A 27346-nucleotide genomic window follows, 5' to 3' on the forward strand; every position below is an offset into this window, starting at 1 on the left:
TTTGAACGCCATACTAAATATCACCAACAATAAAGTCATTCTTCGTCATACAGTAGGTACCCCGACGCCTCGCTCATACTTTTGGAAAACAAAGTAAGTAAGTGAACAGTAAGGAGAGTTGGCTGCATGCCCCCGTCGACCCCAGCGGGCCATCGCGCACACACGTCTCAAGCTCCCAGGTCCCAGTCTACACACTTACTCCGGTCGGCCTCGGGCACCTTCTCCCTCTCGAACTTCTGCATCTCCCGCACCCAGCCGAGCCGATACTCTCGCGGAAACATCTGATCCAGACCGCTCGGCACCGACTTGACCATCTCTTCGTCCCCGAGCCAGCCCCACGCCTTGAAGGCGATCCACAGCCGCGACGCCTTGTTGACGTCCACATTGCAACACTGTTGCAATTGCGTCTTGTTGAACGCCTGCATCCTGGCCGGTGGCGCTGCCTCGGTCTGGCGCCGCTGTTCGTTGTACTCGATCCACATGGCCAGGCCGACGAACGAGCGCGCCTTCTGGCATTTGTACTGCGCGGCGGGCATGTCGAGGAGCTGGCACAGGCGGACTTCGGACTCGTGCAGGTCCGCCGTATCACCCAGCTTGCCGCGGGGGCTCTGTTTGTCGAGCGAGGCCTGGAAGTCTGGATGCGTCGTCTCATCGAGGGGAGCTAGATTGGCGTCGGGCCCCCCCGCCGGCATAATGGCCCCTTTGAAGTGGCCGAAGTCGTCTTTGGCTGGGGACCGAGCCGCGAAGAACTTCTTGATGGCCAGGCCAAAGCGCTCGCTGGGGCTGATCACCCTGGTGGTCGACCCGTCTCGGGTCCTGTGGCGCTTTGTGGCGCTGGATTCCCCGGTCACCCTGGCCTGCTTTTGGGGCGGGCTGGCGACCGGGACATCGTCCTCCAAGGCTCTAGAGGCTTTGCGCTTCGTGGCACGGGACTCCAAAGTGGTCCCAATTCGTGGTTCTGGCGGGCGGGCGACCGAGGCATCTTCCTCTGAGGTTGCTTCAGAGGACGTGCCGTTCTGGGAAGAAGAGCATGCCGTTGACGCACGCTGCTTCTTGTCGGATATGGCGAGGGCACGCGCGGAGATCTTGATCGTTATTTTGCCAGGGTTGTCGCTGGCGGGCTCCTTCTTTGAACGGACGGGTCTCGTCGTCTCCGTCTGCTCGAGGACGGGTTGTGCGTCCTTCCATACGGGTTGGTACTGCAGCTTGGAATGCTGCCCCCGATATAGATGACGCCGGATCCCGCCCAGGAGTCCGGCCATGTCCTCTGGCGGGTATTGTTCAAGGAGGCCGGCAATCGCCATGCGCCTGATATCCGACCATGGTTTCGGGCACCCGCTCGTCGGAGTGTCGATACTCACGACGACACTCTCATCGCAATCCACGAGCGACTTGGCCCATGGAAGACGATAATCCCGGAGTACCTCCAGTCTCCGGAGCAACTCGGTGGCATCGACCAGCCGGAGATGCTTATCTATTCCCCTGATAGGGAGCCAATAAAGCTCCGTGGGGCTTCTCAGAAGTTCGCAGTCGTTGTGTTCCACGAACTCCTTGAGCATGCGATCCACCTGGAACTGGTTCAGGATCACAGCCCTTTGCTCGTCGTTTCTCGTCAGTCCACTAATGAGCCCCGGCCTGTCCTCGTTCGTATTACTGGGTTCTGCATAGGATGAAGCGGCTGCTTCGATGTTTGTTTCTGTGGACGACCGCGACAAAGGTAGACTGGACGGGGGCGACAGTATAAGTATCGGGACAGGCGGATACACCGCAGAATCATTGGCCTTGCCCTCAGATTGGAGGCCTCCAAAGTTCTTCCCTAGTCTGTTTGGAGGGCTTGGATACCGGTTTTTGATGTACGAAATGGCTGCCATGGGAGGCTCGTATGGCTCGCGGTGGCCAGAGATAGACTGTTGAGCAGCCATGTCGAGATCTTACTCAGAGAGAGACGTAAAAGGTTGAAGCGATATTTCTGCAGGAGGAAACCTTTGTTGATTTGGACTCAAGAGGGGCGCAAGAGACTGATCTGATACTTCTGCAGGATGGGAATTTCCTTCCAGAGAGGAGCGGATCTAGTGCTTTATAACCCAGAGGTCGTCAGTCGCAAACAGGCACAGGTCCTCGTCTGGAAACTTTTAGGCTCTGGCGGCTCGTCGCCGCCCGCAGAGGTACAGGTCCTCTTCAGGAAGCTTTGGGCTCTGGCGGTTCGGTAGGTCCTCAAGCGTGAATGGGAAGAGCCCGGAACCACACTTTCACAACGCGCGATAACCACGGTTCCGTGCAGGTATAAAGCCAACAGCACGTGCGAACCGGGATTTCAGCCTGTGGTCCCACCTCTTGAAGATGCGAGTGTCGACGGCGACCGGTAAAGTAGTGGAAGTATCGAGGACCGCGAGCGGGTAGAGTCAAACGAATACACAGAAGACAGGATGGATGGCATATTATCGTAGATGGTAGAGTTGATTTGCGACTGCTCAAGACATCAATAGAGTTCCAATGGAGGTGATGAGCAACAGTAGGCAATGCTAGGGGGAGAGAAACGGGACGTGGCAGTACAATGGAAGCGCAACAGGCAGAAAGTGCGTGCAGAGTAATCCGTGGTCTTCCATTGAGTCTCAATCAAGATATGCGTCATTCTCTTGGTGCAACTATGGGAGGCAAAAATCAGGCAAACAGATTGACAATCAGGTCGTGTTGGTTGACCACAGAGTTGACGGCGTGTGATTTGGTGAGCAGCGCATGAGTGGCGGAACGTGTGCTGATGCGCCAGGAGCCCGTGACAGAAACCCGGTGGTACTGGCTCGCCATTGCATTGAAGGCCCTGCTGGTCAGAAAGGCTGCCAGAGGAGTATTGGTCAGGCACGAAAGAAACGTAAGATGGTTTGAGGGAGTCATGTGTCGTTGGACGCAGTGAGAGCAGCGGAAGAGAGAGCGCAGATGGAAGGGTGAAAAACAATGGATGGCGCATTGACCTTCGCCTCTTGGCACAGCGACCAGTCATAAAACACCCGCGTTGTGGCACGTGCCTAACCCTGCCCAACCCATCTGGGCCTAGCTCGAAGGCAGCCGATTTACAGGGTACAGTGGAGCCTCCTTGAGCCTTCTTAAGGTACGAGTTACGAGTACTTCAGCTTTGCCCCAGAGAGAAGGCGAATTTGCCTGGCCAACGGTTTGACATTGCCCCGTGGCTGAGAGTGTGTTCTGAATCGCATCTCTCTCGCATATGCACAGTATCGACCAGATTGCCCAGGTCTGGGCCGGATGTATGTGCTGCGTTGAAGGCGTGCTACTTGTGAAACTTGGATTCACGCCGTTCGGCATCGCCCCGTGCAGCGCTTAGCGATTCTCGCTTGCTCCGAAGATTTACGGTGCGACCATTCTGGCAAACTCCCCTCAAAACGGCAATTTGGACCATCTCGGAAAACCCTCGTCGAACATCATCGCATCCTCCCCTGGAATCGTCGTTGCTGAATATCTGACATTCATAGTCTCACTCGACCTCGTCTTGTCGGCGTTCTAGATTCATTCTCGGTCAAGCAGGTTGCTGAGGTCAAGTTCGAAGACAGCCGCTCAATTGAGAATCATGACTTCTCTTCCGATTCACTATTTGCTCCCAATCTACCCTGGATTCCAGCTCCTCGACCTCGCGGGTCCACTTGATATCCTCAATATACTTTCCACTGCTCATCTTGATCCTGAGAAACACCCGCTATCTCTGACCTTCATTGCAGAGACTCTTGAGCCGGTGCCGACAAAGCCCATTCCGCCCAAATCTGCCAACTGGACTTTCGACCTCGTGGACGCATACCCCAGCTCAGGTGGCAAGACGAACCTCAGTTTCAATGAGTACCTCCAGCCCGATACCACATTTGCAGATTTTCTTAGGGCACTCGAACTCGACCAAGGTAAACCTCATGTTGATGTCCTCCTAATCCCTGGTGGCGTCGGGACTCGGCTGAAACGGGTTCATCCTGATGGCAATAAAACTTCCAACATACAGAGTCTGCTCGAGTTTCTGCCAATGGTCGCCCCACATATCCGTACCGCTATCATCACAGTTTGCACCGGTTCTGATGCGCTGGCACAAACTGGCCTTCTCGACAATCGACGCGCTACCACGAACATGACGCGATTCAAGGAAGTGGCAGCACGGAGCCCCAAAGTAAAATGGGCAGACTTTGCTCGGTGGGTCCGGAGTTTGCCTTCAGAAGTCGAGGACAGTAACACGCTGCCACTTGAATCTGGACATCGGCAGGAATTTCGGCGGGGATGGACGTGACGCTGGCCTTCATCTCCCACTTCTACGGAGGCCAAGGTGTTGCCAGGAGTCTGGCGAAGGCTTTAGAGTACGACTGGCGGGAGATTGCAGAAGGGGAGAGGGACCCCCTGTATGCGAAGCATTTCGCGACCTGATGCGATTGTGGACATTTTGAGCAATGAACTGGGCAGGCTGCCTTGCCATGTACGAGTACTCCACGTGCTCTCAGCAACCCAGACAAGCATTTCGCCACTCCGTCTAATAGTGCTGGCGCACAGACACGAAGATTCTGTTCTTCCGCAAATTTCTCCTTTCATGACCACAGAACGTGGACCGCTCAACAGAGCATGGTCTTGTATTCGGATATTGTGACGCTAAGTGCACATGCCCACCGCAATGAAAGACTTTGCCGGTGTCAATTTTGGTCGACCAGACACATTCAGCGTACCCCTTCGAGCAAGTTTCTAGAAACTTTGGGTAGCCCTTCCAGAGTTGAGCAGGTGCGTGTGCCGAATCTGTGTCCCTCGGCTCTGCCAGAGTCCTCACTTCCGTCCTGCGTGACTGTGATGGCGGACAGCTGTATGCTGTTAGGTGGGAAAGACGGACGAAAAGGAACTGACAACTTGCGGAAAGCGCTGGCTCCGAGGGGCTGCAAGTCTTATCTGCTGTCCCGTCAGGATATTCTGGTTTCCGTGGTAGCATGCTCGTCGACCTCACCTCAATCCTTACTCGCTTGACCGACGCATTGTTGTTTGCGTACACATGTATGCAGGGGGGGTCACTAGTGACTACAGACCCTTCAACTACGCCTTTGGGTAGGGAATGATTACATCCACCACTGACGAAAGGAAACTTCGTCCATCGTGGTTCAACGTGTGCCTGACAATGGCGACCACGACCATCTAGCCTTCAGATGTACAACACGAGCCCCTCCATCCGAGCCCACCAGTCTTCAATGGTCCTCGTTAAGCTCTTTCTGATCTCAACCCTTTCTCTCAGCTCGTAAACCGACCTACCTTCGTTCTTCGTTTCTCCGCACAAATTAACGGACATTGACGTGTTTCTTCACTTTTCAGGTTGACACAGTCCTTGGGTAGGAGCTCTGAACCAGGCTTCCCGGTATCTCCGCCGTACTCAACCAGCTCTATCCTATACAGAGTGCCGCCATACCCAGGGGAAAGGAGACGCCTCTCAAATGGAGCACGATTATTCTCCTCGTCAACTGTTCACAGCCAGTCCACCATCAGTGGCAATAATGGTTGAGTCAAATGCCCATTGTCATGTTCTTGCGGTGCAGGGCGCTCAATCCGAGTTGTGATGTCGGGCCCACAGTCTGTATTCGCCGGTGTCGTTGTCGACCTCATAGCGGAGATGAACAGAATCGATCACAAGAGCATCGCTATAGCCCTCTGCCAGCCCGTTCTGGTTCAAAGGGAACTGACAAGGCAGCGCAGTAGGATATACGCCCACTCGCTCCTCCGTTTCATAGAGCACTTGTTACGTTCGGGGGCGACAGTGCGAGACGAATCCCAGCGCCAATATTCTGCACACCATACGCTCTTCACACACGCAACATAGTCGAATAACACAAGCCATATAAAGTCATAGCAACAGAATGGGCGATCAGTGCCTCAGATTAGAGTACACAGTACGAGTACTCCGTACAAGTACTCGGACGATGCCAGGTCAAGCTCGGCTATCACCGGCGCCTTCCCACGTCACCCACCGCAACGCAACTTGTGGGGCGGGGCCACCAGCCCCAGAATGACAGAATGACGTCTTGTGCATGGAACGAAACCGAAGACCTTGGCTGTGACAGTTTGGGCAGTCGCGTGCCTACCAACTACCCCGCAATGACACAATGGCAATAAATAAGGTACAACACGGCTGCCTGCCTGCTTCCTGGTTTCGATACTCGTACCTCCAGCTCACCTTATCTCACCACGACCTCTGCGCCCGCGTCGATTTCCTCCGTCCATATTCTAGTCCAGCGACCGCACAGATTCCTGGCCTGAGCAAAGAAACCCCCCCCGCATCACACACCCGTAGTCACAATGGTCCAGTCACTCTTCCTCCAAATCTTGTTTACGACGCTCGCTCTCGGAGCTCCCCTCTCGGGCGACGAATTCCACGCCGAGAGTAATGCCATCGGCTACGGTACAGGCGGTGGAATTGTCGGCTTGATTGTCCTAGTCCTCGATGTGCTGGTCTTCAGTAAGTTCACCGATGTAATCCCGTTACGAGCTCGAGAGAGAAAATACATGGTCACTGGTAACTAATACAATCGGAATAGTCGAGGTCCTGAAATCGAATCGTCCTCCCCTCCACAAGCTCCTGTGGTGCTTGGTTGTGTTCCTGTTCCCCATTGTGGGAATGCTCATCTACTTCTTGTTCTCGAACCGCGAGGCGCACAAGTCGGGTGGTGCATACGAGCCTCTGCCGTAGGAGCCTCAGACCTTATGAGAGGTCCAGCTGCAGTTGAGCGGCATAGTCTTGGGAAGCTGAGGGATCGATGTGTTGGAGATGGAGTTGGGAGGAGTCGGTCATTGCCGTGAGCTCTGGGCGACGGTGGGGTGGAGATGATGCTGGGAAGGACTGAGGTGATAGTATGATACGGGCCGGTACAAAGGGTGCATTCCTTGTGATCTTACAAAGGGAGAGACAAATGGGTGGTATTTCACCATCGCTGGATTTTGATACGTGGAGCCAACATATTGAAAGGAACCTAGAATAGAGGGGAAGTGGCTGAGCTGCTTCCACTGTCGGGAATGAATCCTGGGCTTGAAAGTTGGAAAGTGAAGTCGCCGGTAATGTGCTAGACAGGGGCCAAGCTAGATAAGTCGAATCTGCAGATTTCGCACACTGGCGTGCGTGCTGTGGAACACCCTTGTTATGGACGTATCAACCTCCGTCCGAGATGTAAGAGGCCATCACATGGCCCGTGCCGTGACATGCAGAAACATCTTTCTCTGAACATGAATCTGATGGCACTTCGTCTCCATCGTCTTGACGGGATTGACGATTCCAAGGTCGAAACGCCGGAAGAGCTGCGTAGGAAACCTCGATCAGTAAAGAAAATCCCACAGACCTCGTTCTTTCATCCAGGGACCGAAGAAGAAAGAAGATAACATACCTCTACAAACACTTTGTTCAACTCCATCAGCGCGATGCCCTTGCCCAAACAGGTAAACCTCCCGGCGGCAAAGGACAACTCCCACACGCGCTCCATCCTCTTCAGCGTCTCGGGATCATTCTCGATCCAGCGCTCCGGTCGAAAGATGGCGGCGTCGTCGCCGAACAGATCGCGTCTCTTCATCATCATGTGCTGGCTGATGGCCACCTGCGTGTGGGGTGGGATTCGGACGCCACAGATCTCAATCTCCTCTGGTGGAGAGAGCTTCGTCCCGATCCCGTTCAGAGGCTGCCAGACGCGGAGACCCTCCTTGATGCACGCTTGGAGGTAAGGCAGCGTCTGGGCTTCGCTGTACTTGACCACGGGGAAGGAGATTTGGCCGTCGGCGACGGCAGCGTCGATTTCGGTCCGCAGCTTGACGTACACGGCCGGGTTTGTCAGCATGAACAACAGCGTCATTCGGATCGTGGTGGCCGTGCTGTCCGAGCCGGCGAGGATTTGAAGCAGGGATTCGGATTCTGCTTCCAGCTGCGTGAGGCCGTGTCTGATGAACGAGTTGAGCATGTCCTTTTCGTTCTTGGATTCCGAACCTGAGTGGAAGCGCTCGGCTACTATCTCCTGAGCGATGCCGATGATGGCGCCCAGGCCCGCTTTGTCTTCTGGTTTGGGTCCCGCCAGCGCTTGCAGGAGGGGGCTGGAGAGGATGGCGTGCACCCATGGGAAATTGGTGCCGAGTTCCAGCACGGGGAAGAACGCGGTGCTGGTCTTGTTGTAGTTGTAGAGGTCTTCGTTGTGCGTTAGGAAGCCAAAGGGGCGGCCGAATGCTGTATGTGTGTGTGTTGGCTTCGACTCTCATGTCTCGTGGTGTGGTTGTGGGAGAGACGTTGCACAACCGACTTACCAATATGCGTGAGGCTGTCGAGAGTGAAATACTGAGCGAACGTGGCGAAGTCGATGGACGAGCGTTTCTCTATCCCTTCTCGCGTAATGAGCGCGATGAGGTCGAGGAGCCTATCGTTGACGGTCGCCTCGAGGTCGGGGACTTCTTTCGCAGTGTACTGGACCGTGAGTGTTAGCGTGTGGCTCTAGTAGGGGATCGTCCAAGAGCTACTCCGGGCATCATCTTCGCTCGTAACTCTGCGTGGCGTCTTTCATCCTGTTCAGACAGGAGATTGTTGATCCGCGCGTCGAGCTTCATCGCCTTATACCAATGGCCCCGCCTGAAAGGTGAACGGGGAGCTGTCATGGCGCGAACATATTCGGGGTCACTCCTCGAAGTCAGCAATCGCGAAAAGGCAACGATCTGTAATGCCTGATTTACTCAAAGATAATCATGTTAGGGCCGATCCTCGCTGGTGAGCCTGTTGCTGCTCAGCATGGCGGGCTCCAAGATGGCTCGTCCGATCCTACCGTATTTCTCAATGACTCCTTCCATGGCAAGGTATAGGTCTCCCTTGGACGTGACGTTGAGTAGCCATAGCTGGGAAAATCGAGCGAGCCACGGTCCTGGGATGTGCCGCAGCCGGCGGTAGGATACTGTGGTAGAGACCACAACCCACACAATCGCGACCGTCACGATTGCGGCGAGACCAAGCTGTATGTGCGAGGCTGCGAAGAAGGAGGCCATGTTGGCCATCATGAAATAGAAGCGAGCTGAAGCGTGATGAGGTCTCAACAACCCTCAAGGTTCAGCCGTATCCGTCGAACAGAGGCCGTCTTGTAATAGAATTGCCATTGCGAGACCTTGGCCTGGGAAGAGGATTGACACCAGCACATGGAGATAGGGTAGGATATAGACGCATCAGCACCAGCACCAGCTCCAGCTCCAGCAGCACGGATTAGAGATTGGGCGAAGTCGTTGGGTGTACTCCGTACAGCAGTTGGTGATTCGGCATGCATAACGAACTGGGTACGCAGCGAGGACAGGACTCGGTCGTCCTTGTATCCCTGCAAGTGCCGGGCAGCCCACGTCCGGTCATCCCCGTCCTCCAGAATGTGCCGCGCGAATGCATTAGACCAGGACGGCCAGAATCCCGAGTGTCCATTGGCAGTTATGGAGGAAACAGAGGGATCAGAGGAGGGGAGAACCAGCTTCCTCCACATGGATGCATGGCCGGCGGGGCCTGGCGCATGGATTGGGGTGGCCTAAGGCGCTTAACTCTTAACCCCGGGTGGGTGCTGGGGGGCCTGCGCTTCCGCCGAAGCGATGGATGCCTTAGCGGGTGTCACACTTCTACTGTACGAACTGTGTACTCGCGCCGTTGACTGTACCACCACCACTTCTGCTTGTTACGCATGTACCTACACTATGTCACCGTGCGAGAACCCTGTCTCTACCCACTACCTTGCATCATGTACGGCAAACGCCAACGTGGCAGCAGCATCATCGGCAGCTAGGGACGAAGCGTGCCTTCGTATCTCTCGTAACGGCGCAGACAGCTGGACTCCCTGTGGGATCCAGCACTTCGACCTTGTTGGTTTGGCCTGCAATTGGCGATTGAATTTGCGCCCTTGCGCCGAAGGTGCGCACATATCGTCCTCAACGCAGCCTCAGCGACGTTAGACCGCCCTGAGTACCTTCACAGACCTCCATTCGGCCGGTCTCTCCCCGGCCTTGATCGATGTTTTCTACCTTGGTAACACGGACCTTACCGTGAAGCGGTACCATTTCTCCAACCCAGAAATCAAAGATATTTCCCTAAAGCTCTGCGCCATGGACACGCACACACCTCCAGCCACCTGAACATGTCAGCTTCAGATAACGACAGTGCGCTGGAGGCACTCAGTGCCCACACTGTAAGTGGCTGTCCAGTGCTTTTAGCTCAAAGTTTGATGTTGATAGACCAGACAGGACGACGGTGATGACTCGGATGTTAATGAAGCTGACTCCGGATACTGGGCGCGAGAAGAGTCGACGCGCTCTGTGACGGCGAGCGTTTACGATTATGAGAGACTGCACAATCGAACTTACCACGCCTTTCATAGCGGCAAGTATCTCATGCCCAATGACGAGACCGAGCGTCTGAGGATGGACATTACCTATCATGCCTTTCGTTATGCACTAAGGAACACGTTATTCCTCGCTCCCATCACTCATCCAAGAGCGATTCTCGATGTCGGCACTGGAACGGGCATATGGGCCATGGACGCAGCCGACGCCCATCCGGATGCAGTCGTTATCGGTACAGACTTGAGTCCGATTCAACCTCATTTTGTTCCGCCCAACCTGACTTTCGAGATTGCTGACGCCGATGAAGAATGGACCTTTGGTCGGAACTTCGACCTCATCCACACCCGAATCATGATCGACTCTTCCCTGCGCAGCTGGCCCCATTTCTTCGACGAGGCATTTCGAGCTCTCAATCCTGGCGGCTGGGTGGAATGCCAGGAACTGGACTACAACCGGCGAAGCGATGACAACACCATCCCTGCTGACAGCCGACTTTGCTTCTGGGAACGGGAATGGACAAGAGGCATGGAGATGATAGGTATGGGTGGATATTGCAGACCACAGCTCGTCATGGAGCAAATGCAACATGCAGGGTTCATAAACGTCGTCTGTCGCAGCTTCAAACTTCCAGTCGGTCCCTGGCCGAGAGACGAGACGCTGCGGCAAGCCGGGCTGTTCGGCCTGGTCAACGTCCTGGAAGGACTCCAAGGGCTGAGTCTGAAGATTTTCACCGGACTTCTTCACTACTCACTTGACGAACTGGAGGCGCTTTTGGTGGAATGTCGACAGGAAGTTAGGGACCGTTCCGTGCACAGCTACTGGCCAGTGTAAGTGAAACGTATCTCTCGTCAAATGCATAACAGCTGCCATTTGCTAATGACTGTGCAGGTTTGTTATCCTGGCCCAGAAGCCAGAGGCCGTCGGAAGCTAATTAAAGCATCGACATGCTACCACGGGTCGAGAGCACAGTCAAGTCTTGTGGCTGCTATGCCGTGTAAACTTTCCACAGTCACTATATCTGTGGACTAGGAACCGATCTGTCATTCAGCTCCAAGCTACGGAGTAGTGGTCTCGTCTATGGTCAGAAGATGAAATACCCGACCGGTCCTTGGCGCACCGCGAATGATTATGGAATCAATCGACTTTGAAACAGCGCACCGAAGACTTGCAGCATCTGGCGCTCTGCGAGCTTCACTTGACGTTGGAAGCCTGACATGCGGCCGGCTGACAAATGTCGATCACATCGCCCGTACTGGCGGTATATCGAGCAGATGCTCTCGAAGCCGCATGCCAAAGCGCCACTGCCCAGAAGATGCCGAGACACGGACTGTTAACTCTCGCCACTCGCTACCACCTATCATGAACAACTGAGATTGAATGACCACAATGAGGAAGGCATCTGCGCCATTGTCGACACCGCGATGACGAAATCACACGCGACAACCCCGTCACCCACCCATCAAGGCAGCTCGAAAGTGCTGGGAAGGCTATGCGGTGGTCCTGGAACACTTGCCGTGATGATTCAAGCGAGATACAGGGCGCCGCTTGCAAGCTAGAGCCTCGGACGTTCAGCTTGAGAAGGTATAAGTAGTCGGGCGAAGGACCGATACGCTCAGGAGAATCAAGCAGCTCCAGATCTAATACTGACTGTCTGAGTGCCCTCTTGTGAATCCCTTGCGACAGCATCTTCTACTGTTCAGACAGCGACTATCACCATTGAGATCACGTCTTGCCACCCAACAAATCGGTCTTCACCATGTACTACGTCGTCTTTCAAGGCACCGAAAAAGAAGGCAAAGCAGCAGTCTCCGAGCAATACTACAATACCCTCGTGCCCCTGCTCAAGGCCAGCCGTGGCTTCATCAAGGAAACTGGGTTTGCAGCCGTGCACAAAGAGAGGTTGACAGTCTTGGTAGCAAGTTTCGAAGATGAGGGTGCAATCAAGCGCTGGCGAAATGAACCCACACATATCAGAATCCAGGGCAAAGCGGCCCATGGCATTTATGAGGACTATCACATCCGTATCGGCCCTCTTCTAAATTCGGTCGGCCAACAAACAAACCAGGATGACGAGGAGACAAAGCAGTGCATCCTGCTGTACTATCGAGACAGCTTCGAGGGCACACCGGCCGACAGTATAACGTCATTGATAGACGTGGGCAAAACTGCGAAAGAGATATCGGATGAGTTGCTTGACTCTTCTGTCTACGAAGGGCCTCAGATCCTTTGGATTTCGGCTTGGAAGTCGGAGGCCGCTGCGAGCAGATTCGAGAAACTGCTACCCCGAACTCCTGGCGACGACGTCAAGTTCATTCTTGTGCAGAGGGATTATAGCCAGGCCAGTCGGAAGGAAGCGCCCAGCGCGACTGCAGGCGGAGAACCGAAGGAGTAAATCGTCCAGGTTGTGAAGTGACCGCCACGGGGCCATCGAGAGGAAATGACAATGTGACAATGTGCCAGGTGGACTGACGTGCGACGCCGTTGGAGGTAGCGTAATTATTATGCACTGGTCAGTTTTCATATTGTTGCCATCCAGAAAGTAACCCTAGAGCCAACATTGAACACCATTGATGGGACCTTCGCATCGTCAAAGGCAAGCGTCGCTCCCCCAGTTATTGACCGGCCAATCGTGACTGCGCATGTACCCAGTACTGGAGCTCGCGGACCTTGCAGGATCTGCGGTTCCAGCTTCATGCAAGTCGGCGTCATTGGTGGCCGAGAAGATATCGTCCAGCCACCTACAATCCGTACCGCGGTGCAATACCAGCTGCTCAGTTGGCGCGGGGAAAGCTTTCGTTCTGATATTCTCTGGCAGCCGTTTTCGCAGTATTCAACGGCATGGCCACCCGATGAGAGTGACGGGTGTGTCTAATCAAATCTCCCAATCGCTTGCGCGCCAGGATACAGTACACTGAGTCCAATCAGAGTGGGCCTCCCAGCAATACGAGATGATTATCCCAAGCTTTTGCGCACCGTCAGCTTCGCTTCACCTCACCCTTGCCGTCTTGGCCACATTATGCACCTTGCCAGGCATTCAGGCACAAGGTGTAGCATCGTCGAAGACGAATGGCACAGGACCACTGTCGCAATACAAATCTGTAAGGACCGGAAAGGTGGCGGAGCCGTCGGCTGACATGGGAGCAGAGACCTGACGTATATGCGCCGTTCCTGAACATCTCCCTTTTCCGCGAAGACGCTGTGACTCCGGGCTATATCTTTCTCGGACCATATCAGACATTCCAAGAGGCGATTTACATTTACGACAACCGGGGAGTCCGTCTCGCAGTTACAAAGTGTACCCAGGGGACAAAAGCTGATATGTGCTAGAATTTGGTCTATTCGGGGTATGGCTCAACGGGAGGTGGTCCAAGCCATAATTTCCATGTGTGTTCGATTGACGGGACGGACAACCTGTGCTACATAACGGGTGGGCAAAATGTTGGCTACGCACGAGGATATGCTGTCATACTCGACGATACCTTCACCGCCAGAACCTCCATTCACTCCGGTGGCGGTGTGGCCAATTTTGACGAACACGAGTTCAACGTCCTCCCCGATGGCTCGTCGTTGTTCACGCTCTATAACCCGGAACATTATGATCTCTCGGAACACGGGATCACATCCGGCCAAGGATGGATCATGAACAACTTCTTCCAGCGGCTAGAGATTGGGACGAACCGGCTATTGTTCGAGTGGTCTGCCTTAGACCACGTCCAGCTCAACGAAACGTTCGTCCTGCCCGGCACGACCGAAGTGTCAGGAGATGGCTTCGGGCCCACCACCCCGTGGGACTACTTCCACATCAACAGTGTGGACATGAACGCTGACGGAGATTACCTTGTCTCTGCAAGGCATACATGCACGGTATACAAGGTATCCGGACAGGACGGGCACATCATCTGGAGGCTCGGCGGGATAGCCAGCGACTTTGCGTTCCCACCGGGCTTGAACTTCAGTTTCCAGCACGACGCACGATTCCGGGAGGAGAACGATACCACCACCATCATCTCGTTGTTCGACAACGCCTCCAACGGCTACAACCAGACGGCACGCTACTCATCCGGCATGATCCTGAAACTTGACCACACCACCAACTCTGTTTCGTTGGTCCAAGATTTCGTGGCTCCTTACCAGTTCATCTCCGCCTCGCAAGGAAACGTGCAGCTTCTCGGTCGCAATCAGAACTGGCGGACCTCGAATGTCTTCGTCGGGTGGGGCAAGAATGCCTACATTTCCGAATACGCGCCTAACGGTCAGATGGTCCAACAAGGGCACTTTGCCACGGAAGGATCGATGAATTATCGCGCCTTCAAGCATAATTTCACCTCGAACCCGACCGACGCACCGGCCTTGTACACGTACGCGCGGAATACGAGTGCCCCCACGTCATATTGGATGAGTTGGAACGGAGCCACCAAAGTCGCTTCGTGGCGTCTGTATTCGTCTCCTAATCGCGATGGCCCCTGGACCGTCGTCGGCACAGTGAAGAAGCTTGGGTTCGAGACCTCGTTCACCGCCCCGAGATATCATCCTTGGAGTATTGTCGAGAGCCTGGACGCGGACGGAAACCCACTCAGGAACAGTACGAGGGCAATCAGGACGTTTGTACCTACCGCCGAGCTGGCCGCCAAGTGTAATGGACAGGGCTGTCCATCTGCCAGCAGCTATTCCACTCCGACCTCGAATCCGAACGAGTCGGCCAGTTCTTCGCCGACGAGCACGAGCACCAGCGAGAATGCAGGCACCGGCGTGCGAAAACGGGGTGGCCCCAGCAGTGGGATGGATGGCAGCTTAGGCTTTGCAGCCATGTTTGGGTTGGGCGCGTTCCTCGTGTAAAGACGTTTGCGTGAGGACAGGAAGCTACCGACTACAGAGTAGAGGATAGCTGTTTATACACAGTCTGTAGAAAGACATGTGGTTGGGGGCTCCTGAAACAGACACCCGACAAGGAAGGCGAGTCAAACAGTATCTCGCAGAGTAGTCGAGGGCGAGTCAAACAGTATCTCGCAGGGTAGTCCTGAAAGAGCACAAACAGTCCACGGTCCATCCTCGCGAAATCTAAACTCTCTTCAACCATCCACTTGTTCACTCTAAAAATCGAGACACTTACGAAGTACACGACCACGCGAGCAAGTCGCTCAAAGGAATATAGGAGCAGGAAAGCTCGCAAAGTATGTAGCCTATTCTGGGAATCTGCGCGAATCGATGTCCCCTGCCTGCCTGCCATCGGGACTACCAGGACTCTCGTTCGGCCGTGCTGAATCCCCGAAACGCCACAGCGCGGGCCCGAATACGGAACCCAAACGCGGACGAACCGTCGGGTGGGTGGGTGTCTCTTTCGTTCCTTCCTTACCTTCTGTACTGTGTCTTGTGTCCGGAGTATCCGTACGGAGTACACGAGTAGTCCACTGTAGTACGGATTACGGAGTACACACGTATGTTTGAGGCCGAGCAAGGATACCGGGTACAGGCTCTGAGTCGCTGGCTGAGCCATGCATGTCACGCACAGCGACCAGGCAGCAATACAACATAATAAACAACCCCAGTCGGCTAGTTGGTCGGTCGGTCGGTCGGCTGGTGTCGGTTCGCGTCTCTCAGTGTAGAAAGCTAGATGATATGGCATTTGGATCTGGATAGACTACGTGAACTACATAACCGATCGGTCGGTCTGTCTCAGCTGCGGCGACGACCCGCTCAAGGGCGCCGGGTCCGGATACTGTATTTAGGACGAGTATATACTTCCACCCCTCCCTACTGACTTTGCATTGTTTGCATTGTATCCTTGCGTCGCATTTATTGCACGGGCTGTTCAGCCATTCACTCAACGCCATTGCAGTTTGAGAGCAACAACAGGACCAAATACCAGACTCGAATAGTTGCGATATTTGAGCACGGCATCCTTGGTTTAATTTGACGCCTCATTCTCGCGACTGGCACACTCACATTTGTCCTTCCGGAATCAAAGGAGCATCTAGATGCCCCTCTCCCTTGCCGTCATTGGGGCCGGACCCGCGGGCTTAACGCTCGCGCGTCTCTTACAGGTCTCGGATCTTGACGTCTCCATCACGGTCTTCGAGCACGATGCTTCGCCGACGGCTCGTCTGTCCCAGGGCGGGACACTGGATCTGCACACCGACACTGGACTCGCCGCTTTGAAACAATGCGGGCTCTGGGACGAGGCGGTCAAACATCTGCGATACGACGGCGAGGAGTTGACGATCGCCGACAAAAACGACACGCACATCCTGCATATGAAGGGCGGAGGGCCCAAGATCAAGTCCAAGGAGAGTGGTGGGGAATTGGACTACGAGAGGCCCGAGATGGATCGGGAGGCGTTGAAGGATCTATTGCTGAAGAGCGTGAAACCTGCGTGGGTGCAGTGGGGGAAGACGCTGCAGACGATCGACCCCCAGACGGGAGTGTTGAGTTTCAGGGACCGTACCACCGCTGGGCCGTTCGACCTGGTGGTGGGCGCGGATGGGGCGTGGAGCAAAGTCAGACATGTCCTGACAGATGTCCGGCCGCAGTATGCTGGGGTTTGTGGATTTGTTGGGCACATTGCCTCGCCGAACGAGGAGTATCCGCAGTTGTCGAGGACGGTGGGGCGTGGGAGCTACTTTGCCTGTTCGGACGGGAAGTATTTAAGCGCGCAGAGGATGGGGGACGAGAGTATCAAGGTGGGTATGTGGTCAAAAAAGGGGGGTCCACAAGGTGAAAGCTGGCCGGCGGACATGATGGCAGCGTACGGCGACGACGAGGAGAAGCTGAAGGACAAGATACTCAAGGACTTCCACGACTGGACGCCGAAGCAGAGACGGTTCGTGAAGGTTGCAACCGAGTTTCGGCCCTGGCCGCTGTACGAATTGCCAGTTGGGGAGTTTTGGGAACACAAGAGAGGGTATACATTGATTGGCGATGCGTCCAGTCTGATGACCCCATTCGCAGGCGAGGGGGTCAACAAGGCTATGAGAGATTCACTTGAACTGGCTGCCCAGTTAGAGCACGCTCTCAAAGCAAATGGCGATGTGGACGAAGCAGTGCGCAAATATGAAGAAAACATGTTCCCACGAGCGAAGAAATGGCAGACAGCCACGATGCGGAACAAGGACGGAATGTTCAGCAATGCAGGACCCGTGACGTTCTTGGTGGGCATGGTTGATGATATTGCTGAGGAGATGGGGAAGGATCTATCGAAGGGCGTCTTGAGTTGGATCCCGTTCAAGACTATGGTGTGGTATTATGTCGTTTCCAGACAGTGGGTTGGAACATGGAGGAGGCGCTTGAGCAGGATGATTTGGGGGGAGGAATGAAATGTTGGCATTGGCTGAGGAGGATGGAATTCTTCATGGCGAGAGGTTAGAGTGAGTTTCTCGGAGTGACGGACTATATTCAGTAATCATCAGATACCCAACTTAGACACCAGAAATATGTATGTCTACACAAGAGTTTTATCTGCGAGAGACTCATAAAGGTGCTATTGTAGAAGTGAGCCGGTAAGCAAACACTGCAAACCCTGCAAACGAGCCAACACTCATTTCTGCGCTTTGCTGGTTGGTTGCTCTACCGTGCTTGAAACGGAGAATGGTCATCATAACTTCATGGGGTTGTGATTGGTGGGTTGGCATGAAAGCTGCACTTCCAATCGAGAAGCTTTCTTGTTGTCGTCGAGGTACGCCACCCTCCATCTAACGACCTCTTCTCTTCAATCTCAAGAGCTGGGACCTGCTCGACAAGCCTTCAATATGCGGTCTCAGCTACTGCGCGCTGCGGCGCGCTCGAGGCCTTCAGTTGCCCCCACGACGAGACAAGCGGCGAGCAGGACATTCGCCTCCTCCGCAAGACGAAATGCCGAAGTCGAGCTCACAATCGATGGCAAGAAGGTGTCAATAGAGGCTGGGTCAGCCCTAATTCAAGCCTGTGAAAAAGCAGGGGTCACCATTCCGAGATATTGTTACCACGAGTACGTTCCCCTACTGCGGACATACACCCGGCTAGTCGCTGACTTGCCCCGACAGAAAGCTGCTTATTGCAGGAAACTGTCGTATGTGTCTAGTCGAAGTCGAACGAGTCCCGAAACCTGTCGCCTCCTGCGCATGGCCTGTCCAGCCCGGCATGGTCGTCAAGACCGATTCGCCCATGACCCACAAAGCAAGAGAAGGCATAATGGAGTTCCTGCTGGCAAATCATCCCTTGGATTGTCCCATTTGCGACCAAGGTGGCCAATGCGATTTACAGGACCAGTCGATGAGATATGGCGCTGATCGGGGTCGTTTCCACGAAGTTACGGGAAAGCGGGCGGTTGAGGACAAAAACATCGGACCCTTGATCAAGACATCCATGAACAGATGCATTCACTGCACGAGATGTATCCGTTTCGCAAATGAAATTGCTGGTGCACCGGAGCTGGGCTCTACAGGCAGAGGGAACGGCATGGAAATCGGCACGTATCTCGAGCGAAATCTCGACACGGAACTTTCAGGCAACGTGGCGGATCTGTGTCCTGTGGGCGCTTTGCTCACCAAGCCCGGCGCCTTCACTTATCGTCCGTGGGAGCTCACCAAATTCGAGTCCATTGACGTCCTGAACGCTGTAGGCTCCAATATCCGAGTGGATGCCAGAGGTATGGAGGTCAAGAGAATACTGCCCAGGCTCAACGACGATGTCAACGAGGAGTGGATTGACGACAAGACTCGGTTTGCGATGGACGGGTTGAAGACACAGAGATTGACTACTCCACTGATTCGAAAAGATGACAAATTCCTCCCCGCGACGTGGGAACAAGCGCTGACCGAGATCGGAAATGCATTCATTCGACTGAAGCCGGGTGAGAATGAGTTCAAGGCCATTGCTGGTCATTTGATTGAGACGGAATCTCTTGTCGCTATGAAGGATCTTGCCAACAGATTAAACTCTGAAAATCTCGCCCTTGATCAGCCCGGTGGCGATAAGCCCATTGCTCACGGCGTTGACATTCGTGGGAACTACCTATTCAACTCTCGAATCTGGGGTATCGAGGACGCTACCACGATGCTCATCATTGGAAGCAATCCTCGCTGGGAAGCTGCTGTCTTAAACGCACGCATCCGGAAACAATGGCTCCGCTCACCATTGGAGATCGGTTACATTGGCGAGGACTTTGAAAGCACCTTCGAATACAAAAACTTGGGTAACGACGCTGCTGCCGTGAAAAAGGCTCTTTCGGGCGAGTTTGGCAAGAAGCTGGCCGAATCCAAGAGACCTATGATCATTGTTGGAAGCGCCGTTGCAGAACATCCAGATGCCAAAGCTATCTTCGAGACCGTGGGAGCCTTTGTCGACAAGAACCAGGCCAACTTCAACACGGAAGAATGGCAAGGATACAATGTTCTTCAACGTGCAGCTTCGCGAGCGGGAGCATATGAAGTCGGCTTCACCGTCCCCTCGCAGAAAGTTGCCGAGACGACACCCAAGATGGTGTGGCTGCTTGGTGCGGATGAAGTCACCGAGGCCGACATCCCCAAGGACGCATTTGTGATCTACCAGGGCCACCATGGTGAGAAGGGAGCACAGCTTGCAGATGTGATCCTGCCCGGATCTGCTTACACCGAGAAATCCGGCACATACGTCAATACCGAGGGACGGGTGCAGCTCACTCGTTCTGCTGTCACCCTTCCTGGTGCAGCACGAACCGACTGGAAGATCATCCGTGCAGCATCAGAGTTCTTGGGCGCGCCTTTGCCATATGATGATTTGGAAGTCCTAAGAGACCGTCTGGAAGAAATCTCACCGGCGCTGAGAAGATACGACACGCTCGAACCTCAGAAACTAACTGGTCTGTCTAAAGTACAGCTTGCTGATGCCAACAAGGGAGCGAAGGCCACTGGGCAGAAGTTGGAGTTGCCGATCCGGGATTTCTATCAGACCGACGTTATTTCGAGAAGGTGCGTACATGGCCGGACACCCTGTCCTTGGTCATACCATTTCACTTCCTCCAGCGACATGAGACTGACCTGCTCTAGTTCACCTACGATGGCACGCTGCAGTGCTTCTTTCTTCCAGACTCGTGACCCGAGCACGAATTTCGCCGCGCCTGGAGAGCCCGATGCGCAAATCTCGTACGGCTAGGCGACAAAGTGGGTGGATATACCAATCCTCTTAGCCGGGAGCTTTGACGCAGCATGTGTGTATTGGCATTGACAAGGCGTTTTTAAATCAAGCAAGAGGTAAAGGGTTGGGCGAGCGCGCCCGACATTGTGATATGTACATATCAAATTCAAGGAAACTTCAGACCACGTCCACAAATCCCGCCGGTGAAAGCTGCTCTAGGGGGCGTCCCTTTCGCGGCCATTGACAGACCGACTCACAGCAGGCTTTTCATTCCACTACAACATTCTGGGTCGTGTCCAATTCCTCAAACCTTCGCAGATCCATCTCTCCCTCCAATAAAGGCTTGACATATGGATCGAACGTCTTCCAGTATGGATTCTCCAAATGATACTTTTGAGATGCTTCCCTTTCGTAGCGTTCCACAATGGTGAAATCGCGAGGGTCGTGGACGGATTGCATGACGAACCAGGAGAGAGTCTCCTTGTCTTTGGAGTATACCCGTGAGGCCTCGATGAGCTTGTTCTTCAGTTTTTCGATGACGGAGGGGTCGGAAGATTTGGCCCGTAGATGGACAGTTATGGTGTAGACCATCTTGATCCTTGGGAGGGTGCTTTTTCAGTGCGAGATCAATTGCCAGTACTCTGATCTCCCTACGACGTCCAGGGAGAGGGGTCTCTGCTATCTAAGTCTAAGTATCTTTGAGTCATTTCTCTATTTGCCTCACGTCACACTTCCCCGCTGACTGACTGGTTGCCGGATTGGGAAGAGTGAAGTGAGGCACGAGTGAGTGAGTCCGTTTGAATAATTGCCAGTGGTCTCCTAGCTTCTTGGTCGAGGTTGGTACTTCTGCTGATAGCCTTCTTGGTCCGTCTTCGTTTGACTTTCACCGGAGCACGAGGAGGTAAAACGCTCGAGATCTTGCCTGGATGCCATGGTACCGTATCGCTGGGGCACGTGGAGACTGGTTATCGGCTGCACCTAACTCGTGTCTCGTACACAGTAAGCGAGAAATCGAGCTATGACGATGTGTGCCCGCAAATGCGCCTGGCACGCCGACGTTTCTTTTCCTACTCGGCTATCGCGCGCCCACAATGCTTGTGTCTCCGCGTCTCTTGTCACCATCCATAACCGGGCTGTCACGTCGACCCGACAATCTGATAAATGAACATGGATAGGACGGGGATTGTGCGTCTCTCAGACCTCCAGATAAAACCATGAAGTTCGCAAAGTGCGTCGCCAGTCTGAGAAGTAGCGCCAGTATTGTAAGGCACTAACCAGAGCAGGGAACTAGAGGAGGACGCTGTTCCGGAGTGGAAGGTCAAGTACCTCGACTACAAGGCAAGGTTCAGACGAAGTTCGATGCGAGATCTCTACTGACAGCCTGCAGCAAGGGAAGAAGAAAATCAAGGCCATCTCCAAAGCCCTCAAGAACCTCAATAAAACACCGGGCATCGAGCCAACGCCTGGAGCGCTGAATGCTTTCTCGCACCAAGGAACTCCGTTCACGCATTATGACTTCAGTCGTTCTCCGCGACCCCCTAGCGCTCGGTCGACACGATCGCTCCCCGAGATTGCAGAAGTTGCACCTGATGAAGATGAAGAGCCGGACAACAGACCCGAGGTGCGTCGTCACCACACGAGTCGCACCATGTTCGCCGAAAGTCCGCCTATCTACATACCGGGCGCAGGAAGCTCAAACACGACGCCCGAAAGAACGCCACTCCACAATGGGCAACCCAGACGCCAGGTGAACTATGGGTCCATTGTTGGGACACCTCCAGACGAGACGCCGGGCATGATGGGACCCCTCGAACTCCCAGATCCGGCCTTGACTCCCTTGAGAAGTCGACCGGCAACTGAGATCGGGGCCATGCACGATTCTCAGGGCAACACTCCCCGGCTACCTCCTCCTGCCCAAGTACCTCCATCTGTAGACCCATACCATGTTGGAGAGACGAATCACCCTCCCCGCGCGCGAGGCAGCCTTGGGGGAAGTCTGGCAAAAGCCATGTTCAAGCGCCGGAAGCCAAACAAGACCCAGTCAGTTTCAGGGCCGTCTCTCTCGCGAGTCAACTCTCTTTCCGCCGCCGAAAGGTTTCGGAAGCTCTTTGTTCCTCGAGATCTCACCGAGGCGACCGTCAGTGACATGCAACTGTCGGCATACCGGGATCTCGATGAGCGACAGGCAGACTTCTTCACCTTCTTGGACAAGGAGTTGAAGAAGATTGAAGAGTTTTACAAGATGAAGGAGGACGAGGCGACTGAGCGCCTCCAGGCTCTGAGAACGCAACTACACGAGATGCGAGACCGTCGCATGGCTGAGATACTGAGGTCAAAGCACGAGGCTAATGGGACGCAACCGCCAGATCTGGACGACATCAGAAATCCGCCGCCGGACGTGCTCAAAGAGAATGTCAAACCTGATGGGAATGGTGGCTCCAACATCTTGCCAACTCGAATCGAAGATCTCATTGGCCGTCGTCCAACGATAGGCAAGACAAGCCAGGCCATGGCACAGATGAGTAGCCCTCCAGGGCCACGGGCACAGCAACGGATCAATGATGGGAAGAAAGACTATGTGCGGCGCGACAACGGCAAGGAAGTCAAGTACACCTTCGCCAAACGGAGATTAAAGGTCGCGTTGCAGGAATTCTACCGGGGACTGGAATTGCTAAAGTCTTATACTCTGCTGAACAGGACGGGGTTCCGCAAGATCAACAAAAAGTACGACAAGGCCGTCCAGGCTCGACCTCCCCTGAGGTACATGTCGGAGAAGGTCAATAACGCCTATTTCGTCACGAGCGATGTTATTGACAATCACCTCATGGCGGTCGAAGACCTGTATGCGAGGTATTTTGAGCGCGGCAACCACAAAATTGCTGTGAAGAAACTCCGATCTAAGGTTGGAGCTGGAGACTACTCGTCGGTGGCCTTCCGGAATGGACTGTACCTGGCATCTGGTGTCTGCTTTGGCGTGGCCGGTCTGGTTGATGCCGCTTTCCGACTACAGGATCCGCGCATATCCGTACAAACCAGCTATCTACTGCAGCTATATGCGGGCTACTTCCTCATCGTCCTTTTATTCCTGATATTCGCGCTGGACTGCAGGTTCTGGGCTAAGAACCACATCAACTACATCTTCATCTTCGAATATGACACTAGGCATGTCCTCGATTGGCGACAACTCGCCGAATTGCCCTGTTTCTTCACCTTCCTGAACGGCCTGTTCATCTATCTCAACTTTCGACAAAATGCGGACGATTGGTTCTATATTTATTGGCCATTGTTTCTGATCATCACCACCGTGGTCATCATTTTCTTCCCATTCCCCTTTATATATCACCACGCGAGGAAATGGTGGGCCGAGACCAATCTGAGACTGGCCTGTGCACCATTCTATCCGGTTGAGTTTCGAGACTTTTACCTGGGAGATATGTACTGCTCACAAACCTATGCCATGGGTCAGATTGAACTCTTCTTCTGCCTCTACATCAACGACTGGCAGAATCCTCCACAATGCAATTCCAGCCATTCACGCCTGCTTGGCTTTTTTGCCGCTCTACCGGCTGTATGGCGGGCGCTGCAATGTCTACGCCGGTACTACGACTCAGGAAACTGGTTTCCCCATCTTGCCAATTGTCTCAAATACTGTGGTAATATCGCCTACTACGCGACACTGTCAATATATCGGATTGACATGAACTACACGACATGGGCTATCTTCGTCACGTTTGCTCTGGTCAACGGGCTGTACTGCTCTTTCTGGGACGTTTACCTAGACTGGAGCTTGGGCGACGTCTTTGTGGACAAGTATCCGTTCCTGCGGCAGCGGCTGGGCTACAAGCAAGTCTGGATATATTATGCGGCCATTCCTGCAGATGTCCTGCTCCGACAACAATGGATCTTCTATGCCATCTTCACCAAGGACGTGCAGCATTCAGCGCTCATGTCTTTCTTCGTCAGTTTAGCAGAGGTCCTCCGTCGAGGGATGTGGTCTCTCTTCCGCGTGGAAAACGAACACTGCAACAACGTGGGCAAATTCCGTGCCTCGAGAGATATCCCGCTACCATACGACCTTCCAGACTCGAGGCAAGCGTCCCCTCTACAGCAACGCCGGACTGTCACTCCACGGCCTCCCGAGCAGGATCAAGAGCAGCACGTGGCCACCGGTGTGGACGTCGAAGCCCGTTCTCTGGACTCGATGCGTCGACGACGTCCACCCACAACCCCACGGACTCCGGCGATGCGTGCACTTCAGCGCGTCGGAACGATTATCGGCACGGCCCACGCCCAAGACTTCGAACGAAGAAGGAGGCCCCCGGATGAGATTGGTGCAGCGCAAGTTGGTGACGACCTGCGAGACAACGCTGGCAGCAGTGACGAGGACGAGGACGAAGACGACGAAGGGGATGGGGGCGATGGCGACGATGAGTTTGCAGAACTACAGAGACAGAGAGAGCAGGATCTAGATCATGCCGAAGCCGCCGAAGCCGATCGACTGGTCGGCCGGGCTACTGCCGTTGGGCGATAGAGTCGGCGTCGGTGAGCAGCAAAGCGGAAGGAATAGCGAAGGAAGATGTGAGCTCGAGGCAATTCAGGGGTGACCTGTGAAGATAGGGACTGATATTCTGGATAAGTACCCCAGTAGATAACTGCGCAGCCGAGGAACTACTCCCAGACACTGCTAGCTTGATTTGGATCGACGGGCCGTTGATTCAATATGAGTAAGGGGTAAGGAGTACGGAGCACCTCGTTGTACTCCGCACTATTCGGACGATTGAGTGTCCCTTAACAAGACCCTAGATCACACGCTGTTCACGAGCGATAGACTCTGAGCAACATATACCGCCTCGACGTGATATATAAGCAGCGACAGAGAGCATCATTACATGGACGAGGCAGGCATGTTCTGTACGACTTGCGAGTGCGAACTAGCCCATGGCCTACAATGCCCTTCCATCACCAGGATAGTGAGCTGGTAGTCTTCACCACTACTATATTGGGTGACTGTCGTAGACCTTTGTAATCATGGACTTGCGGGTGCTTGTGGTGCTTGTTCCCTCGTACGTGCTGGATGAACCAGGCTTGAAATCGACGTCATCCCATTTTTCAGTCCACCACTTTTTTTTCATCCCGCACTACGCAGTACTCGTAGTTGATTAGAATTATCTCGACTCGATCTCCCGTGTACAAGCATTGTATCTGTGGTACACAGGACGAGTCCTTCTACATCTTGTTAAGGATACTTACAGTAATTAACAATATCCTGTGCCCGTGCCCATCTGTACCTGTACCGGTGCTTGGTCTCTCGTACTCTTGCACTTTGACCACCTCCACCACGACGATGCCCTCCTCTTCCTCCCCCACCGTCCCCCTCCCGACGGACGACATCGACACGCTCATCTACCTGACGCGCGCCAACGAGCTCGCGGAACTACAATCCGCAATCGACACGCTGAGCACGACGCACACCTGCTCGCGTCGCACGATCCTCGCCTCCGCGATCGACATCGACGCCGACGGCCTCGGTTCGCAATCTAGCCTCCTGCACTACGCGGCTGGGAACGGGCATGTCGACACGATAAAGTACTTGCTCGGAGTATTACTAGGCGACGGCGACGGCGATGGCGATGCCACGCGGGATGTGGCACAGAAGTCGAATTCAAATGCAAACCCAAGTCCAAGTAAAGAAGATGTGCCCTCCGCGTCGTCGATGCAGACGCACTGGCTTCTCACCCATAAGAACGTGAGCGGGAACACGCCTCTTCACTGGGCGGCCATGAATGGGCATTTGGACGTGGTCATGGCGCTGGTCCGGGCCGGGGCCGATGCGCGCGTCAGAAACGCCGCTGGGCGGGACTGTATCGTCGAGGCGGAGGTGAGTGCGTTGAATGGGCGGAGTGAGGCGCAGGTCGGGGAATGTGTGGTTTGGATGTTGAAGAATTGTGAGGGCGTCGAGGAGGGGGTTGGGGATGGAAAGCACGAAGAGGAGGGGGAAGTCGAAGAAGAAGCAGAGGTTCGACAGGGAAATGCGACGAGTGCGGTGAATGGGGATGGTAGTGGAAATGACGATGGGACGGCAACAGTGCCGGAGACGTGAAACGGTCAGGGCCAGGGCAGAGCAGGGCAGCGCAGGGCAGCGCAGGAGCAGGATATGTCCTTGCAGGGCATATCGTTGACACACAGACCCCAGGCTTGTTCATCTCGGCGTTGGGGAGCAAAGCTGCTTCCCAATGGATTGACGGATCCAAGAAGCGGATGTCGATCACATTTCGCAGTTGATATCGATTCGGTTATGCGGACAACAATCACTGCTTGGGATTGGTATCAAGTTGGCTATGCGGACAACAATCACTGTTTGGGACCGGTATCAAATCGGCTGCCAGAACTCCACCACCGCCAGTAGTCGACAAAGACAATGGTTGATTTCAACCCCATCACAGCCGAAGACACCAGACATGCGCCAGATATGCGAAGCTTCATAGCCGTTGGTGTTCGCCTTGATCGGAAAAAGCTATCCCCACTCAGGTCACCTGTCAGGTCACCAGTCGAGAACATCCTCTGCCATCCTCTTACAAGGAAGAAACCGCCTGAAGCTCTCCGATCGGGCCTCACACCGCCAACGGCAGACAATGGCAATTCAATCCCTCCTTGCCTTCCAACGTACAGTACGCTGTGATGCAAGTTCTGTCGGTATCAGGGTCCACCACGCACCGTTTGTCGACGCAAATGCCGGCGGTCAACCGCTGTTAGGTACGACCTCATCTGTCAGCCATACTTGTCCATACCAGTGGAAGGCTAAAGTGCGGGAGAGTGGGAATCGACAATGGGACGTGGCAGGAAGAACGGTCGTGGGAATCGACACAGGAATGTAGCAGGAAGAATGGTCGTGGGAATCGACACAGGAATGTAGCAGGAAGAA

General features: G+C 54.3%; 12 protein-coding genes across 12 annotated transcripts; 9 read left to right on the forward strand and 3 right to left on the reverse strand.

Annotated features, from left to right (window-relative positions):
- Positions 1-167: 167 nt before the first annotated feature.
- On the reverse strand, positions 168-1922 carry G647_03773 (uncharacterized protein; the record flags this gene model as incomplete). The annotated part of the gene is made up of 1 exon (XM_008728118.1): positions 168-1922. The coding sequence occupies one exon, from the start codon at positions 1920-1922 to the stop codon at positions 168-170; it is 1755 nt and encodes a 584-aa protein (XP_008726340.1).
- A 1658-nt stretch (positions 1923-3580) lies between these two features.
- On the forward strand, positions 3581-4410 carry G647_03774 (uncharacterized protein; the record flags this gene model as incomplete). The annotated part of the gene is made up of 2 exons (XM_008728119.1): positions 3581-4193; positions 4253-4410. 2 exons carry the CDS (start codon positions 3581-3583, stop codon positions 4408-4410), a joined length of 771 nt encoding a protein of 256 aa, XP_008726341.1.
- A 1899-nt stretch (positions 4411-6309) lies between these two features.
- On the forward strand, positions 6310-6700 carry G647_03775 (uncharacterized protein; the record flags this gene model as incomplete). The annotated part of the gene is made up of 2 exons (XM_008728120.1): positions 6310-6469; positions 6549-6700. 2 exons carry the CDS (start codon positions 6310-6312, stop codon positions 6698-6700), a joined length of 312 nt encoding a protein of 103 aa, XP_008726342.1.
- Positions 6701-7185: 485 nt separating this feature from the next.
- On the reverse strand, positions 7186-9015 carry G647_03776 (uncharacterized protein; the record flags this gene model as incomplete). Its single annotated transcript, XM_008728121.1, has 6 exons — positions 7186-7302; positions 7389-8212; positions 8290-8446; positions 8500-8656; positions 8710-8749; positions 8799-9015. The coding sequence occupies 6 exons, from the start codon at positions 9013-9015 to the stop codon at positions 7186-7188; spliced, it is 1512 nt and encodes a 503-aa protein (XP_008726343.1).
- Positions 9016-10133: 1118 nt separating this feature from the next.
- G647_03777 (uncharacterized protein) lies at positions 10134-11169 on the forward strand (the record flags this gene model as incomplete). The annotated part of the gene is made up of 2 exons (XM_008728122.1): positions 10134-10184; positions 10240-11169. 2 exons carry the CDS (start codon positions 10134-10136, stop codon positions 11167-11169), a joined length of 981 nt encoding a protein of 326 aa, XP_008726344.1.
- Positions 11170-12094: 925 nt separating this feature from the next.
- G647_03778 (uncharacterized protein) lies at positions 12095-12730 on the forward strand (the record flags this gene model as incomplete). Its single annotated transcript, XM_008728123.1, has 1 exon — positions 12095-12730. The coding sequence occupies one exon, from the start codon at positions 12095-12097 to the stop codon at positions 12728-12730; it is 636 nt and encodes a 211-aa protein (XP_008726345.1).
- Positions 12731-13286: 556 nt separating this feature from the next.
- G647_03779 (uncharacterized protein) lies at positions 13287-15174 on the forward strand (the record flags this gene model as incomplete). Its single annotated transcript, XM_008728124.1, has 3 exons — positions 13287-13436; positions 13483-13611; positions 13666-15174. 3 exons carry the CDS (start codon positions 13287-13289, stop codon positions 15172-15174), a joined length of 1788 nt encoding a protein of 595 aa, XP_008726346.1.
- A 1139-nt stretch (positions 15175-16313) lies between these two features.
- Positions 16314-17648, forward strand: G647_03780 (uncharacterized protein; the record flags this gene model as incomplete). Its single annotated transcript, XM_008728125.1, has 1 exon — positions 16314-17648. The coding sequence occupies one exon, from the start codon at positions 16314-16316 to the stop codon at positions 17646-17648; it is 1335 nt and encodes a 444-aa protein (XP_008726347.1).
- Positions 17649-18080: 432 nt separating this feature from the next.
- On the forward strand, positions 18081-20442 carry G647_03781 (NADH-ubiquinone oxidoreductase 78 kDa subunit, mitochondrial; the record flags this gene model as incomplete). Its single annotated transcript, XM_008728126.1, has 3 exons — positions 18081-18298; positions 18354-20258; positions 20337-20442. The coding sequence occupies 3 exons, from the start codon at positions 18081-18083 to the stop codon at positions 20440-20442; spliced, it is 2229 nt and encodes a 742-aa protein (XP_008726348.1).
- A 249-nt stretch (positions 20443-20691) lies between these two features.
- On the reverse strand, positions 20692-21015 carry G647_03782 (uncharacterized protein; the record flags this gene model as incomplete). The annotated part of the gene is made up of 1 exon (XM_008728127.1): positions 20692-21015. The coding sequence occupies one exon, from the start codon at positions 21013-21015 to the stop codon at positions 20692-20694; it is 324 nt and encodes a 107-aa protein (XP_008726349.1).
- A 623-nt stretch (positions 21016-21638) lies between these two features.
- G647_03783 (uncharacterized protein) lies at positions 21639-24955 on the forward strand (the record flags this gene model as incomplete). The annotated part of the gene is made up of 2 exons (XM_008728128.1): positions 21639-21686; positions 21812-24955. 2 exons carry the CDS (start codon positions 21639-21641, stop codon positions 24953-24955), a joined length of 3192 nt encoding a protein of 1063 aa, XP_008726350.1.
- An 813-nt stretch (positions 24956-25768) lies between these two features.
- On the forward strand, positions 25769-26524 carry G647_03784 (uncharacterized protein; the record flags this gene model as incomplete). The annotated part of the gene is made up of 1 exon (XM_008728129.1): positions 25769-26524. One exon carries the CDS (start codon positions 25769-25771, stop codon positions 26522-26524), a length of 756 nt encoding a protein of 251 aa, XP_008726351.1.
- Between the last annotated feature and the right edge of the window lie 822 nt (positions 26525-27346).

The sequence above is a fragment of the Cladophialophora carrionii genome (genome assembly GCF_000365165.1).
Source record: "Cladophialophora carrionii CBS 160.54 unplaced genomic scaffold supercont1.3, whole genome shotgun sequence".
Classification (NCBI taxonomy): domain Eukaryota; kingdom Fungi; phylum Ascomycota; class Eurotiomycetes; order Chaetothyriales; family Herpotrichiellaceae; genus Cladophialophora; species Cladophialophora carrionii.